General features: G+C 39.8%; 1 protein-coding gene across 2 annotated transcripts in view; it reads right to left on the reverse strand.

Annotated features, from left to right (window-relative positions):
• The window catches only part of LOC126297842 (forkhead box protein P2), a 68,164-nt gene that overhangs the window by 8,374 nt on the left and 41,949 nt on the right, over positions 1 to 17,841 (reverse strand). For both annotated transcript variants that reach the window (XM_049989095.1, XM_049989094.1), the window contains one exon: positions 7,891 to 8,108. In XM_049989095.1, coding sequence (XP_049845052.1) covers positions 7,891 to 8,108 — 218 coding nt within the window. The remainder of the gene's footprint in view (positions 1 to 7,890; positions 8,109 to 17,841) is intronic.

A 17,841-nucleotide genomic window follows, 5' to 3' on the forward strand; every position in this document is an offset into this window, starting at 1 on the left:
AGAGATGTAAACAAAGAGGAAACAGCGAAACCGTTAAATATATAAGCACAGGTGGAGACTACCCACTTCCACACTATAGCTCAAACTGCTCTGCGCATCAGCCCAGGATCTACGATACTTCCAAACCGGGGCAATACTAGATAGTGGCGCCACATCTTTCTGAAAAGTCTGATGCATAAAACATATGTATTCGAGGAAGTGTAAGAGATGTTATTTGGTCTTCAGTGTGCCAAAGTGCAGTGCCACGCCTCTTCACACAGCATTGTTCTATCGCACATCACTGCATTTCGCTCTGTGGAATTGAAGCGTGTTTATTTTGTAATGGATGCCATCAAACTATATTCAGGACAGTGGACATTAAAATGTCCTGTGGTGCCTCACCCACTTCCAGTCAGCCGGTTTGACATCCTGTCCTCCTTTTCTTCAGAAAATTTGCATTTTTTATTCCGTATTGGGTAACAACTTGCTGCTGTATGTGACACAAAATTAAACATAGGATACACAAAACCAGTTAAGACAAGCAAAACAGCACACATTTCTCCAATCCTTAGCTCCTAGATTTTTTTTCTCTAATCTTGCTACACATTTACATAGCGTGCGAAAGAATCTATTACTTCATCAAAGTTCATTGAACATTGTGCTATATGAAAAATCGAATACTGAATCTAATACTGAAAACCTGTTATTACAAATAAGACCCAAGATTGGTGTGGTTTCTCGATCTGATTACATCTCTTTTGTCACTGTCTGCTAGATAAAACAAAATAGGCTTTTGTAATACTGCAGCTATTCTAACAAACACCAAATAAACAAGACTGTTTTGGCACAAATAGTCATTTTCATAACACGACAAAATATAATTCACAAAGTACCAATACCAAATGCCTATTAGACCTACTACAAGCAAAATGCTTGATGTTAGGAAATAGTTTCACATTTCACTTCATTCATACGCTCCAGTTTCTCAAGCATAAGATCGAAAAGTAGTAGTACAAAATTTTTATACAAATTTGGAATTATCATATTCTTCCACAATTTGTGTGATGTTCCCGTTTCTTCTCCTTCCTCATTCTAACAAACTGTCTTGTCATCACTAATTCTGTAACTATTCCTGCGAATGCTTATCACTGATTAACTTCACTAACTCTGCGATTGTTCTTCGTGCGATTGCTCTTCAGTTAGGCGTTATTACGTGTTCGTGCAACGCATTTTTCATGCAATTAATCTCCAGTTAGGCATGGTTACATGTTCGTTCAACGCGTTTTCCACGCTAGTTCAGAATAGAACTTAAAGCGGCTGCTAGCCGGGGACCGTACAATTGGCCCTAACTAGTCAGAGATCTGGCCAAAAATTTTCTGTCAAAATTTCATTTTCTTGGATACGTCAAGAAGATAATATGTAATCTTTCTTACCTGTTATTCCTGTTAGTTGTTTATTTCCACTCTGGCAGACTGAATTTATGGATTTCGCTAGTAATTACAACAACGCTCATCATTCGCAAAACGTATCAACCACATAAGGAGACAGAGCTTGGCATTCATCAGTTCAGCTTTACTCCGCTCAGCTCGTATAGCCCCTCTTGCCTGCAGGATAGTTTGTTTCTAGATGCGACGAGTATTTCCCTGACAGAGACATCCCGTACACTATGCACACATTCACAAAGCAACTTATGATTCATTCAGAAATCAACTTAGAATGTGTTCAAAAATCGAGAGGGATGTGCTTCAAAGTCATATGAATAAACTATAAACCAATGTGTGGTGGATACTAGGCAATTTGTGAAACAAAGTTTTCTCCCTCCCAGATCCAGGCCTGCTGCACATGCATGAATTTGACAGCTTGGGTGCGGCAGTTAAATTTTTCCCAGTAGCATCTACCTGTTTGCTGCGACTGCTTACACAGCCAACACCCACATTTCTGTAACCAGAAGCGGGAGGAGGTACTAGTCAACTGTGCATGCGTATGATCCTGCTCATAACTGTTGAAACAAATCTAATGTATACAGTTGTGAGGTCATGCTCATCGGAGGCAATTTGTTGTTACGAAGCATTGCATAGTCTTCCTACAGCCTTGACACATTTTGCTGTTGGCAGATGCTTGCATGAGCACTGTGTGTCATTGTTGTATATGGCGCATTTTCTTCGCAATTTAAGTTTTGTTTTTTCTCTCATTCATGTTTTATTGCAGCAATACTATTCTGCAGTAGTGGGTTACAGTAATATCCTTTTTTAGAGTATCAGTTCTTACTAGTCAAAATTACAAAAACTTAACTGAAAACAAATACAATGAAAAATTCCCAGAATTCTAAAAATTTCCCGGGTTTTCCTGGTTTTCTCCTGCACGAAAAAATTACCGGATTTTTTTCCGGATCTCCCAGGTTGTATAAGCCATGCTCACACATTGCACATGAGCTACGAATTCAAACAAGCCACATGTAGCAAATAAAAAGCTGCTGGGATGCACAACAACTTGTGCTACAACTGTCTTGAGCCATCAGAGGGCTTCTAACTGCAGATCAGTTACCTGCCATACTTGTGGGAAATGATATCACACATTGCTACATGCATAATCCCAATGCACACAAGATAGGACAAGGAAGGATTGTCCAAGTGATATGCAACATGAACACAATGGCAAATGTTAGTGAAGTACATCTAATTATTGTTCATTGATCACCCCAGGTAAACAAGTGCTCCCTGTGACAGCAAGACTACAGTTGCAAGCTGACAATGGAAAATGGCAGACTTGTGCTGTATTAGATTCTGGGTAGCAATCGTGCTTCATATCAGAAACACGTAAAATGCCTCAGTCTTCACAGGTGGCACAGCAGAGTACCAACTCAGGGAAAGAGGTGCAACCTGCTGAGAAACAAAACACCATGTCTTGGCACTGGTGGGCTCTTGCATAAGTAACTTCGTGTTGTCTGTCGACTATCCAGTTTTGCCAAAGGTAAATGACACCCTGCTGGAACAACTAATTAAACCACGTAAATGGAACTTGTGATATGTTCAACTTGCTGATAGAGAGTTTTGGTAACCTGCCACGATCGACATTTTGCTATGAGCAGAATTTTCTCCATACATTAGGAAGGCAAGGGCTATCTCCACAGGAATTGATCATACCGTGCTTCAAGCAACAGAACTAGGTTGGGTCATTTCAGGCCAGCATCAAAAGGCAGAGTTTACCAGTTTTTCATGGTGGCCAGTTTTATTGTGCTTTGTAAAAAAGAAAAAGAGGGGACACTGATGTTCAAACAAGTTCTGTTCTGGGAGATAGAAGAATTACATCAAGGTATAATGATGAAAGAGAAGGAATGGTATGATACACACTTTGTGCAAGACACGAAGAAAAATTCCACAGGCAGATTCATTGTCCATGGACAGCGAAGTCAATCAGGTGGTTCTTTCCACATTGCAGTGAACGCTTCTCTCAGGTTACGCAGAGACAAGTGGGAGAAATGAAGATTCAGGGAAGCTACACTAAGTTCATGAAGCAATATGAAAACATTATGGAGTACTGTGTGTCAGGTAGAGAGGAAATCAAAACATCCACAGTGTGGAACCAAATATCTACAATGCAGAACCCAGCTCATCCGGTGTCACAGAAGAGCATCTCCTACACACACACACACACACACACACACACACACACACAAACCTGTAGCGGCATGGACTTGGTTGTCTTAAAGAATGATCTGTAACAGACGCCTCTAACCTTTGTACATTTCAGTAGATGCCAGAAGGAGCTACAGTCCTCTGTCACAACAGCAGAGCAATCCCAGACGGTATCATCTCGATTCTCGAAGTTGTCATGATTGCAGCGGATAACAATAACTGCAAAGGACACAACAGTAACTGCTGAAATGTCTTGCAATGAATTGCAGGACACTTAGTTACACTGTATCAGAATACCACAAGAAGCCACATATGCAACGGAAATCCACCAGTTGGAGACCAATAAGTTGGTAGATAATAACAGTAAGCTCAAATCACTGCATCTTATCCTCAATGACATGAGATATACTGCCTCTTCACCATCATTTCACAAGACTAATAGTGGAAGCTGATCATCATCATCTTCCTCAAGCTGGTGTCACCTGTTGCTTACATCTTTCAGGAAGCTACAGTGGGTACCTAACAGATCAAAAGCAATCCGGCATGTTCTGCAACAGTGCTTGACTTGTCAGCCTTTAAACATATAGAAACTGTGAGGCCTTTCTTCAATTGTGGCAGTGAATACACAGGACAGATCTATGTGAAAACTGACTCATGGCAATTTAAATTAAAGGAAAAGTGCTATGTTGCTCTATTTGTGCACCTGGCAAAACGAGTAGAGCATTTTGAGCCAGTTAGCAACATGACTACTGGAATATTCCTGTCAGCCATTAGAAGATTTGTATCACGACAAGGTAGGTGCCAAAAATCGTACAGTGACAATGGGTCAAACTTCGTTGGGGCTAGTTGGAGATTCCACCAGTTACCAGCTGCTGTGAGCAGTCATTATAAGCACACACAGGTGAAAAATTTTATGCACAAAGAAGGCATCAACAGGTGCTTCATTCTTCCTACAACACCACACTAGCAAAATATGGGAAGCAGGAGTAAAGTCCTTGAAGAACCACACGCTGTGAACAATGAGAATTATATACTCAACATTCGAAGAGTTGACAATGGTGGCTTGCCAAATTGGGTTTGCTTGAACTCTTGTCCTCTAATGCCATTATCTTGCTATCCTACTGATCCCTAAGTTCTAATCCCATGTCACTTCCTGATTAGAACCACAATCAAAGCACCCCTCAAGCCAGATCTAGGTACAGCCAACCTGAGCTTGCTCACAAGGTGGGAACTTCTGCAGCAAGGGATCCACATCTTTTGGTGGCACTGGTCATCTGACTACATACATCACCTGCAGCAGTGGACCAAGTGGACAGTCCACAGTCAGAAATTGTAACCTGGCGCATGGGTTGTATTATGGGTAGATAAGCTGCCTCATTATGCTGGAAGCTGGCCATCATAAGAGTGCACCCTGGGCACAATGGAATATTGCAAGTGGCTACTATTCGACACCACAAGGGCTTTTCGAGAGACCAATCTGCAAGCTATGTCCTTTACTGAGTGAGGTGATACAAAAGTGAACAGTGAATTTGTGTTTTTTATCCTGTACATTTACTTTATTTTCTTTTCTTTGTTCTGTGTGTACCTTGTAGCAGTCTCAGTGCATTTCATCTTGATCATTTTTTTTTTTTTTTTTTTTTTGTGTGTTTCAATATATTTTTTCTTTATGTGATGGTGACTGCCACACACCAGTCACACACCTTTGGACAGAATACCTGGTTGAAAAAGTAATGATTGCGTATTTCTTGTGTTCTTTCCCATGATTTATAAGGACTTAGGTTACTTGTATTATGTTGAGAAAAAATTAATATTTCCTTGGCAGCTGTTATATTTGGTTGCTACATTCGACTGAGCCACCAGAGATAATGCTGCACTCTCTGGAGATATTTCACCTGATGGACAATGGTCAATAGGAAACAGAATGGTACACTCGCTGCAGCGACGGTGAAGACAGTGGGTGAATGGATTCTTGATTGGTCTGCTGTCCTTAGATCATGGATGTGCGCCACGTGAAATGGCAAATATGTGTAGGTTGACTTGTAAATATTAATCTAATTGCAAATAATAAGTGATTATCTCAGCTGTCATCATTCCTTACAATCCAACTGGATTTGAACCATTATACAGTATTCCAAAATCCATAGTCCTCTGGTACACTTATGCTTTACAATTTTGTATGCAGACGCTAGCAAATGTGTTTGGTATTCAATAACATTACATATTTTCAACCCAACAATTCAAATACAGAATGTTATAAATCACCACCAATCTGGTGCCAAGAGTGCACTGGTGGAAATCCTTTTTGATCATTGGCTACACTTGTAAACCAGTATGCTGTGGCCATTTGTCCCAACTAAAAAGTGCCTTCAAGTGCATTTCAAAAACATCTGAATTTATTGAACGAAAGGTCAACTGATGCTTTTAAAGGTGTAACTTGCAAAAACACATTGCAAATGCTACATACAATGATTTGCATTCAGTCCTACCACAAAATCTTAAAAAACACATAGAAGTGATCCCTTTTTGACTCAACTGCCACCTACGTTGCACACATGTAAAGAAACAAAAGAAGGACCCCAGCAAGTCAAGTGAGCAGAATATTGCGCCACTTGCCAACAACAGGTGCCACTGTTACTGAGAAAATAAAATCAACAGGAACTTTCCAACTATGAAAGCTTCCCCCCCCCCCAAACAACACAGGTTCATGGTTGTTGCACCAAATCATTCTTGCAGAATTATTGATTAGACAGCATGCAACCAGTTCCATGGAAAAGGCCAAAAAATTAAATCAGAAGATTCTGCAAGAAAGATTTGGTATAACCACAGTAAAAATTGTGTGTAAATAATAAAATTACACTGTCAGGCATTAAAATCACAATATCGCACACAACAGCAAACCTAAAATCGGTATGAAGTTGACTACACTTTTGGATGTGCAAATGATTAGCATTTCACCACAACCACACAAAGTAGGTAGGAGTACAGCAAGTTCTTCATTCAGATATCAAATTTAAATGCTGACTGTGTGTGAGAAGATCGTGTTACATCTTATGTAAGATGCAGAAATGTCTACCAGAATGTGTGTGAATTCAACAGCACCAGGGACGCGGCCTATAAATATTATTGTTTCGCAATATCGTTACTTGTGTTAGTGGGATCCTGCAACCGTCACACAAATACAGAATCGGTGGGTTCAGGAGAGCCATACTCGAGCCACACAGGATCTCAGCTGTCCCACCTAGTTAGCATCTGAGAGGGAAGATTTATTGTCTGTCGGGCAACGCAAGATCGAACAGGCACGTCATGTACTTCAATCAGGGAATGTGTTCGTCTGCAGCAAAGCAGGCACACACTGGGAAGAAGCATCAAATCTGGAGCAGCACGAGCTGTTGGCACAAACCGTTGCTACAGCTCCCTTTAATGCAGTGGTAGTGAAAGGTACACTGTCAATGGCGCGCCTGATGACAACACTGGACACAGGAGTGGCACCATTTTTTTTATTTATTTATATTTTTTTTTTAGTAGTAGTCCAGGTTCTGTGAGCAGCATTATGGTGACTCTACTTATGTGTGGCAGCTTTGAGGGGAACGAATGTTGACAGATTACTTTTCCACCACCATACGGGCCTCACACCTGGCGTATCGACGAGAGGTGCCATTGGGTAAACAACACATTTGCGTCCAGTTCACATAGCTTGTAATCCACACAGCAGCCATTACATTTCTGACATTTTAAGGACGGTGGTCACACCATGTCTTCTGACATTACATTTTGAAAATATAGTGCGAGACCACATATTACCTGTGCTATCTTGATCGGAAAAGAAGATGTTCAACTGCTGTCTCAGCCAGCACGTTCTCCAGATATCCCACCCACTGAAAACATCCGGTCATGTGTTGCCATTACTGAGACACCACCACTTGCCTGCCACTACGCCTAATGAACTCTGGTAAAGAGGTGAAACACCACAGAATGTTGTACCCGTATCTGTCATCCAATCTCAGTTCGACTCAGTGCCCAGTGGGAGTGGAGCTGTTTTTCTGCATGAGGTGGCAACTATGTGTACTAAATTTCGCACCCTGTATACCCTCAAATCACCAACAAATTTAACCGTATATTCTTCGTAATATACCCTATAGGCACAATAGGTAAAATTTCCTTATTTGCTATCTTTCCTGGTGTTGCACTTTTAATAGCCAGCAGTGTACATGAAATAAACATAATAATGAATAAAGAGGCAACTAAGGACTTAAAACTGAATAAATAAACTACCCACCTCAATATCAAAGTCTAGACTTGATTCATCAAATGAATCGCCAGGCACAACCATACTGTTAATATCGAGCTCTGGTAACACACTGGGTGACACCGGAGTGTTAGGCCCATTACTTTCAACTTCATCATCACTTTCTTCGCTACCACCCAACATGCCAGTAGTTGAAAAATTGGTGAATTCTTGCTTCATTTCACCTCTCTCAAGAAGTTCAAGGTTTTCTGTAGAACGATCAAAGAAATTTAAAAATTACAAGAGAAAACAGACATGTAAAACAAATTATATAACATTTTTATTTAAGTATGGCTCACACCCAGCACAAGATTCACTTTCACTTTGGCACAAAGTTAACGCTTTATTTTCCTGCCAACACAATTTTATTAACGTGCAATTCAAAATTACTATTTCTTAATGAGTTGCATCAAAAATAACGTTTTTATGAGACACAATATTTTAAAACAACAAGCATGTCACCTAGGGTTTACAAGTTTTACTTACTAATTGAAAAATTCAAATAAAACTTTATGGATACATTGGCAAGCTTCAAATTCCTACTAGTGATTATTTAGCACATTTACAGATCTTATTTAAACTAATTGCAAACACTTTTTTATAACTAATGAAATGCTTATTGCTGATAAAATTAATATACTTAAAATATAACTACATTTTAGTCTATATAATACAGCAGAAGCCCGGTAAGTTGCAGTCTGATACACTGGGGATTCAGATGTAACATGATATAAGTATGTCCCCCAAAATAAAATATCAACACGGAAAAAAGATCTTATTATAGTCTGCATGTAGCCTTTCTGCAATATAACTTACTGCTGCAACCTCCAAGCTCTCTAAGCAATAATCAAAATAGATACAAATAAGTAAACTCAACCTTGGGTTTGTCTTATCAACCTATCACAATTGTTGCTGGACAGAAGCTCTGAATACACATCTCATGGTAAACATTGTGACATAGTCGACGAAGTGACTATGCCACAGAGTTTGGCAATAGTCAAAGTGAGCACAACCATCATGTTGATCATAGATTATTCACTTATTGTCTAGATTTCTGGGGGCTTGTTATGACATCACAGAAATGGAAAGCATATTCTATGAGTGATAAACTAAAAATTAGTTATCACATTGAGGACAATGGAACTAAAGGAAGTTTATCATGTGAGTGTGGTGTACCTGAAGGAACAATCAGCGGATGGCTGAAAAAAGAGAATGAATTTAGAAGTTTTGTAAGCACAGTTGTCAGTGATGTGGGAATGGACAGAGAAAGGACTACACTAAGAAAAGACAGTGAACCAGATGAATGTCTTTACAGGTAGTTTTTAATAAAAAGAAGTGAAGGTGTGCCACTTTATTAATGCTCACTCCAAAAATTTTCACTTTGATGTACATAACAACAAAGTTTTATTTTAGCTTTCATGGAGGGTTTTCAAGATGGAAATGTTGCCATGGAATTCGTCAAACAACCATTGAAGGAGAAGCAAGCTGTTGCGACAGTCAGTCTGCTTTACAGTTTCTTGAAATTTTACAAAAAAATAATGGTGGATGAAAATTTAAATGACCATCAAGTGTATAACTGTGAAGAAAAGGCATTTTATTAACAATCGCTTCCAGAGGCCAGAAGAACCCTCCTCTTTGCCACGAATAAATCGAACAGCCATAAACTGAACCCTCTTTGTTTAGATAAAAGTGAAAGCTCAAGATATTCCACACATGTAAACACCTCTTCATTATAATTCACTTAAAGGTGTTCAAAGAATGCTTGGCTGATGCAACATTTTCACCATCAGGTTTCAAGAAGAGTTTGTCAGTCAGTGAGAAAGTACCTACAGTCATTTAAGCTAGCAGACACTCTACCAATCCTTCCTCACTGTCCAAGCTCATCCAGCTGCAATCAGGAGGTCGAAAAACAAGAACTTTATTTTTGCCAAAAGACACCATTAATTCAGCCACTTGATCAGGGCATCATACGAGCATTTAAGGCTCACTATTGCTGTGAACTGCTCACCTGAACAGTAAATTCACATGAGGCAATAGAAATGTTCTTGAAATCTGCATATATAAAGATTATTCCGTATTCAGTAGGCCTGGGGTAGCGAAGCACTGGTTTGACCTCTATTAGGAATTGCTGGAACAAGTGTTTCACTGAAGAAAATGCAACAGATGAACGCTGTAGTGAAATAGATTTCAACAGCAGTGACATCCAGTCTGCATATGATGTTCTACAGAGCAATATTGATCTTGAAAACTTGAATCGTTGTGTGGTTGTTGAAAATGAATAACCGATTTTGGAGATCATAGATGACATGTACATTATTGATGCTTACAGTTTTAAACATGGCTGTCTCTCAGCATTCGTATATAATTTTCAGCATAGGAATCACACAGCAAGCTGGATGCAAAAAACTGTTTGGTACACCGACCTAGGTTTTGACACCTCTAAGGATGTTTTCATCAGAATGAAATTTTAAGAAACTGTAACATTACTTTGTAAGAAAGCAATGGTCACAGTTTTGAGCAGATATGCTCAAGTCAAAAATTAAAATTAAACATGTTCAAGCCTTTGGCATCAGAGTCTGATGTAGTTCCTAGCAAGGCATATGTGCCAAAGGCTTGAACATGCTTCAAGTTTTTGCTTCAGAATGTCTTCTCGAACCTTTGACCACTGCTTAATCGCACTGTACCTTTATGGTATATTAAAATTTCATTCTGATGAAGAGATCCTTAGGAGTATTGAAACCTAGGTCAATTTACCAAACAGTTATTTGCAACTGGTTGGCTGTGTGATTCCTAAGCTGATTATTGATGCTGTTCGAAATGAGAGTAGTGAAGTAGTCAAGGATAAGGATGAGGATGATGATGATGATGATGATGAAGCTGAGGAAGGAAGTACAGATGATGTTCCCAGAACAAGTGGAATATTGGATAATATAAGTAAAGTAATTACCTGGATATAGTGACAAACTGAATCAAACCAAATTGAGTTGTTGCACCTGACAACCATAAAATAATACGCACTAAAGAAACTGCATCAAGTGACCCACCAAAGAAAGGTAACAGACTTCTTTAAAGCAGCAGAATAATGATGTACTGCAGTTTGCAGGTAGTGTTGTAAATCATGATACTATATTCGATAGTGCACTTAATATAACGCATTGAAACTCACGTTGTCATTTGGTCAACCTTTGTGTGATGTTTGTCTAATTGCTGTACCCTATTTGGTGAGCTTCATAAATTGTTTACTTCTAATATTCTTTAAATTTAAATACAGTGTAGTGCAGTATGTATAATATTGCCTTATGTTTTCTTCCTAACTTTCTACACATAGTTTGTCATTACAGGGCTCACTCTCATTATACCGCAGGTGCACTATAACGCAGTACTAAAGCATGCCTCCAACTACCGTGTTATTTCGGGCTCCCACTGCTATTACAAATTTGTAACTGTAGCAGTAGGTTCTTGCCACTGTCTTATGCAAAGTATAAGAAAGAGTGGTAGGAAACACATTCTAGAAGCACTGAGACTGAATCCCCCAAGAGGAAATTTTTAGTGGTATTTGGCCATAGATGTCCAATAGGTAGTGTATAGGATTGTAAGCAGAGCACATTCAGCACTGTTATGAATGCTTCTGGAGCTAAAAGGGAAGGAAAGGAGATGGGGGAGGCTGAAGCTGGAACAAATGGTGTCACAAATTGCTGTTGTTACATATGACCTGCACCCTAGATGATACTGCCATCCATGTTTCACTGCTGCTCTAGAACAGCACTATGGAAAGATGGAGGGGAAACAGTGACCCAGCTTGACTGAGAATTATGGTGAGGGCAAGGTGGGGAGTGCTGAGTAGGAAGAAATTTCATCGTGCAGCCAACTGTGGGAATGTGTACTGCATTCTTTGGCTTTTTATGAACATCTACCAGGTTTAAACTGTAGTTTGCTGAATCCATTTGCACTCTGAATCAAACCGACTTAAAACTGGACAACTTCTCAACAACAGCACACATTTCTGAAAGAGATGCTATAGGTCTAGGTGGGGACCAGTGGTGTACTTGTGTGTTCCCTGCACCAATGTTATAGACTCTTTCCATGAGGTACGATGGAAACAAGTGGAGAGGTGTATCAACTGATTGTTCGATGCAGCCAGTAAGACAGAGAGGAGCAGATGATATGTTTGGAAGCAAGAGACATTGTAACATTCTCATACTAGTACAGAAGTGAAATCTGCTGTGTCCAAGGAGTGTGTGTGTGTGTGTGTGTGTGTGTGTGTGTGTGGGGCGGGTGGGGGGTGGGGGGTGGGGGGGGGAGCTTTGTTCTCAGGTCCTACAGTAACCACGACCTCTCAAATCGCAACATCGGATGAAATAAAGAAATACTTGTGACAACAGAGGTACAAGTTACACAGCTGTTCTGTTATGATTATGACTGACAATAAAACAAACAACAGGCAATGAAGATAAAAACTAAGGTAAACAACAATCAATAAACGGCATAAATTTAGAATAGGTGAAATGTATACTTCTTAGACAGATCGCTTGCATCAATAAAAGTTTGTAAGTTTGATAGACAGAATATGTTAAAAAATAATTTTTTATCAAGGAGCCTCTTAAAAATAAAAATGGGGTTGTCTTACATTCAGGATCATCCTGCACTTGGGTAAATACAGTAGGGCATAATTTTTTTTATTACCAACTGAACTTTGCAAAATTAGTTGCCTATTGTTTGCATGAAACTATTTTCATTGCAGCTGGTTAATGTGCTCTCACTAAGAAAACCAGCTGCCCACAGCCTAGCTTCCCATGTCAAAGAGAGAAACTACTTCCTTAACTGACTATCAGACATTCCCAGCCCACCTACCTAAACAACAACATTCCCCATACCCATCACCTTGTCACTATCTAACACACTATCCCCCATCGTCCTTCAGACTTAATTCTTTTCACACACAACTAATTAAATCTCAACACAAAAATTCTACTCCTCTCGGGGAAAGATATACAAACAAATCCATGGCATAACAAATCTATTTATGGCCCATATAGAAGAAACCTTCCTAGGCACCCAGAATCAAAAACTCCTTATCTGGTTTAAGTTCACTGACCATACCTTCACGATTTGGACCCAGGGTCAAGACGCATTATCCAAATTCCTCCACAGCCCCAGCACCTTCTCTCTCATTTGATTCACCTGGACCTCCACAGTCCATTATGCCACCTTCCTGTACATTGGCCTCCATCTCTAACAGCTCCATCCAAAACTTATTCATATCAAACCCATTAACCATCAACAGTACCTGCATTTTGATAACTGCCTGTGTTTCCAAACTAAATAGTCACTCCCATACAGTCCAGGAATCTGTGAATGTCACATCTGCAGTGACAAGCAATATCTTGATCAATACATGGAAGATTTTACTAAGGCCCTCACAAACAGACATAACAAATATAGTCCACAGGCCGATGTCCCATGTCATATCCACACGACCCTATCACCCAATGCAGACAGAAACAACTGGACCATATCCTTCCCCAGGGCTTTGACTACTTATAATTTTGTCCAGAGCTAAGGAAAATCCTACCCACTGTTGTATTCTTCCATTCACTCAACCTATGCAGTACCCTATTCCATCCTTACATCAACCTGCTTCCAATCTCTTGCTTAATGGGTCATACCCGCATGGAAGACCTGTCTGATACACTCGCACACATCCTACTCCAGTCCTGTTATAGGCTTATCCTACCAGACACAGAACTACATATAGAAGCAGTCTTGTCACACACCAGCTCTGCAATGAATGGTCACCACCAAAATGTGACCAAAAGCAGACTTGCTTAGCACAACACGCTCAATTTTAATGCAGCTTCACAACCCGTGGATCTTTCCCGACAATACCAACTTCTGTGAATCACATACAAGGTCTGTTCAAAAAATTCTGGAATTTTGTCCACAAAATTTTATCTTTTACTTATTGTGCATGGTCTCCTTCGAAATACTCCCCTCCGCAGTTTGCAAGGTGCATCCACACTATGCCTTTTTTGTGTTCAACTTTGTGCATGCACATAAATTTCCAACAGAAGAACTACGCGTGCACGTGCATAATTTCCTGGAAATGGTGGCTATGCATAAAGCGCATTGCTACCTTCCTTTGGTAAGGATCTTAGTGCTTTTTAGCAGACAAAAGACCAGAGCACCCTGGAACAGTAGCAATTGCGTGTGTTAACACATCCAGAGCATGGGGTTAAAGAATACAAACAGATAGTGAAGTGTGCTGTCTACCAAAAGACATGATATGCATCAGAAAGACTTCCAGGACTGATGCAAGGTGTCACTGCATCAGCTCCATCAGAACTTATCTCCATGTACATCCTGGGAAGACTCGAAGTAGGCAGTGAAGGAGCCTACTTTTTATTTGCAATTCTTGATATATTCACAAAATATATACAATTTTAACCTACAAGAACCATTTCAGCAACACTTCTGCATCTACATACATACTGCGCAAGCCACTATATAGCGTGTGGTGGAAGGCACCCTGTACAACTACTAGTCATTTCGTTTCCTGTCCCACTTGCAGATAGTGAGAGGGAAAAACGGCTCACTACATGCCTCTGTATGAGCCCTAATTTCTCGTATCTTGTCATCTCTGTGGTCCTTACATAAAATATACAGTAGCAGTAGTAGGATTGCTCTGCAGCCAGCTTCAAACGCTGGGTCTTTAAATTTCCTCTTCAAAAAGGACATCGTCTTTCCTCCTCAAGTGATTCCCATTTGAGTTCCTGAAGCAACTCTATAACTCTTCCATGTTGGCTGAACCTAACATTAACAAATCTGGCAGCCTCCTCCTCCTCCTCTCGATATCTTCCCTTAATCCAACCTGGTGCAGATCCCAAACATTTGAGCACAGATAAACCACAAATTCTCCCAATAAACCAAAGCAGCTCATTCACCTTCACTAGCACAGTCCTCACATGCTCATTTCATTTCAAACCACTTTGCAATGTTATGCCCACATATGTAAACACCATGACTGTTTCAAACAAGACACTACTAATGCTGTATCTGAACATTATGGGTTTGATTTTGTTACTCATCTGCATTAACTTACATTTTCCCACATTTAGAGCCAGCGGCTATTCATCACACCAACTAGAAATTTTATATCTTATACCATCCCACAGTCACTTATCTTCAATACCTTCCCATACATCACATCACATCACTACATCACTAGCAAACGACAGATGCTGCCCATCCTACATGTACATAGGAAATATTAGTGATCCTATCACACTTCCCTGAGGCACTCCTGATGATTTCCTTGTCTCTGATGAACACTCATCACCAAGGACTGCATACTCGGTTCTATTACTTAAGAAGTAGTCAAGCCACTCACATACCTGGGAACCTATCCTGTATGCTCATACCTTACTAACAGTCTGCTGTGTGTACCATGCCAAATGCTTTTCAGAAATCTAGAAATATGGAATCTGCTTGTTGCCCTTCACCTTCAGTTCATAGTGTATCATGTGAAAAAAGGATAAGCCGACTTTCACATGAGTGATGCTACCTAAAACCATGCTGATTCGTGGACATAAGCTTTTCTGTCTCTAGGAAATTTATTATATTCGAACTTGAAATATGTTCTAGAATTCTGCAGAACACTGATTTTAAGGTTCATTCTTTTACTCTTCTTAAATGCAAGCTAAGTACGGGGCTGATGTCTTAGAGTACGATTTGTCCAACCAAAGTGGGATTCCATCCAGATCTAGAGATCTGTTCCCAACTCTTTCAGTTGTTTCTCTATGGCAGGAATGCTTATTACTGTGTCGTCTATACGGGACACTGTGCGATGGTCACATGACGCCATGTTAGTATGATTCTCCTGCCTTAATGCCTTCTTAAATGAGGAATTTAAAACTTCTTTTTCAATTTTGCTATTTTCAACTGTCACACTAAACTGGTTGAGTGACTGAATGGAAGCCATAGACCCACTATAGATTTTACATAGAAATAGAATTTTCTTGGGTCCTCAGCCAGATCATTTGCTAAGATATGACGATGGTAGTAGTTGTATGCTTTACACATAGATCTTTTCGCAGATGCATGAATCTCTACTAATTTTCGCCCATCATCATTTGTGCTTGCTCCTTTGAATTGAGTGGAACACACCCTTTGCTTCCTCCGCATTTTTCAAATTTTATTGCTGACCCACAATGGGTCTTTTCTGTTCTCAATCCACATACTTGTCCAGAACACAATTCACAACCTGTTTACATTTAGCCCATAATTCCTCTATATCCAACATACAGGAGCAAATAATTGCAATTTATTGTCTAATTGAGATGCTAATAACTGCTTATCTGCTCTTTCTAGCAGAAGCACTCTCCTAGCCTTCTTGACTGACTTATGTAGTCACAGTCACTATGATGACATAATTAACACTAATCCCCGTCTCTATACTGATGCCATGAATGAGCTCTGATCTGTTTGTAGCTACTAGGTCTAAGATATTTCCATTGTGAGTGGTCTGCCAAACTAGCTGCCCCAGAGAGTTTTCGGAAAATTGTGCTCAAAAATACTTTGCAAGACTATCTGTCTGCACCCTCTGCAATGAATACCTAGACATCCCAGTCCATACTCGATAGGCTGAAGTCCTCCAACTAGTATTGCACGATTTGGGTGTGTGTGTAATACTGACCATAGGCTTTCTTTGAATGACTCTAAAACTGTTATACTGGAATCGGGTATCTGGTAAAAATTAACAACAATTAATCTGGTTTCACCTACACATGCTATAGTCCAGTGAAACTGTCAGAAAAAAAAGCCTGTACCTTGCAAAAGGTGGGGTAGAAGATTTTTTTTTAACTCGTTCATATTGTTGATAAGGTTACAAAACCAAGTTTTGCCAACAAAATTTATCTTGGGGAAAACTTTCTGCAGTCAAAAAACTTCGAGAATTTCGGACTTTTTCAGTTTTTTCAAAATATCTCAGTTTCATTTGCTCCTATCGCTTTAACGTCTAATTTCTTTTTTAAAGAGCACAAAATTCTCTACAAATTCGATTCTTACCATTTTTTTTTTTTTCCTACTCCCAGTATCTAAGGCACTACAGCGCGTCAAAAAATACCAATTTTTCAAATTTCGAGCAAAGTGGCAAATTATCTCATTTTTGAACATTGTTATTTCAGTTTCTATTTGCGTAGTATAAACATATTACTCATCATGTTATTCATTGGAATTCACCATCTCACTCTGCTGCAGGGCCAGGACAAACAGCATCATATTCAGTAACTACGAACACATTCACGTGGGATTGCGTGAAGTTTATTTATGTTACAATATGTAATACGATAACATACAGGTGCCGTCCATTTTCTACAGTTGATTGACGTTAATGACCAGTTATAAGAAAAAGTATGTAGGAACACTGACAGCTATTAGCACACAACAATAAGGGTCCTACAGTTTGGAGTCGCTTCCATTCAGTATATGTTCTGGAGCTGAAAATGAGTATGTCTGACATGAATTTGTGTTTCATTTGCGAAAAAACTGTGGTGTGTGGTGGACGCAATGTGAAAAAGAAGCCGGCCGGTGTGGCCGTGCGGTTCTAGGCGCTTCAGTCTGGAACCGCGTGACCTCTACAGTCACAGGTTCGAATCCTGCCTCGGTCATGGATGTGTGTGATGTCCTTTGGTTAGTTAGGTTTAAGTAGTTCTAAGTTCTATGGGACTGATGATCATAGATGTTAAGTCCCATAGTGCTCAGAGCCATTTGAACCATTTGTGAAAAAGAAAGGACTGAGCACACTTATTGATTGTAGCGCTAAACGCAGGGAGTCTGTTCACACCCGTTTCTTGAAAATGCTCAGTGAAGTGATGGTGCATGAAGCATGCTACAAGAAGTACATTAATGAGAGAATGATAGCAGCTAGCCTTCGACATCCTCAGG

The sequence above is a fragment of the Schistocerca gregaria genome, chromosome X (assembly GCF_023897955.1).
Source record: "Schistocerca gregaria isolate iqSchGreg1 chromosome X, iqSchGreg1.2, whole genome shotgun sequence".
Taxonomy (NCBI): Eukaryota; Metazoa; Arthropoda; class Insecta; order Orthoptera; family Acrididae; genus Schistocerca; species Schistocerca gregaria.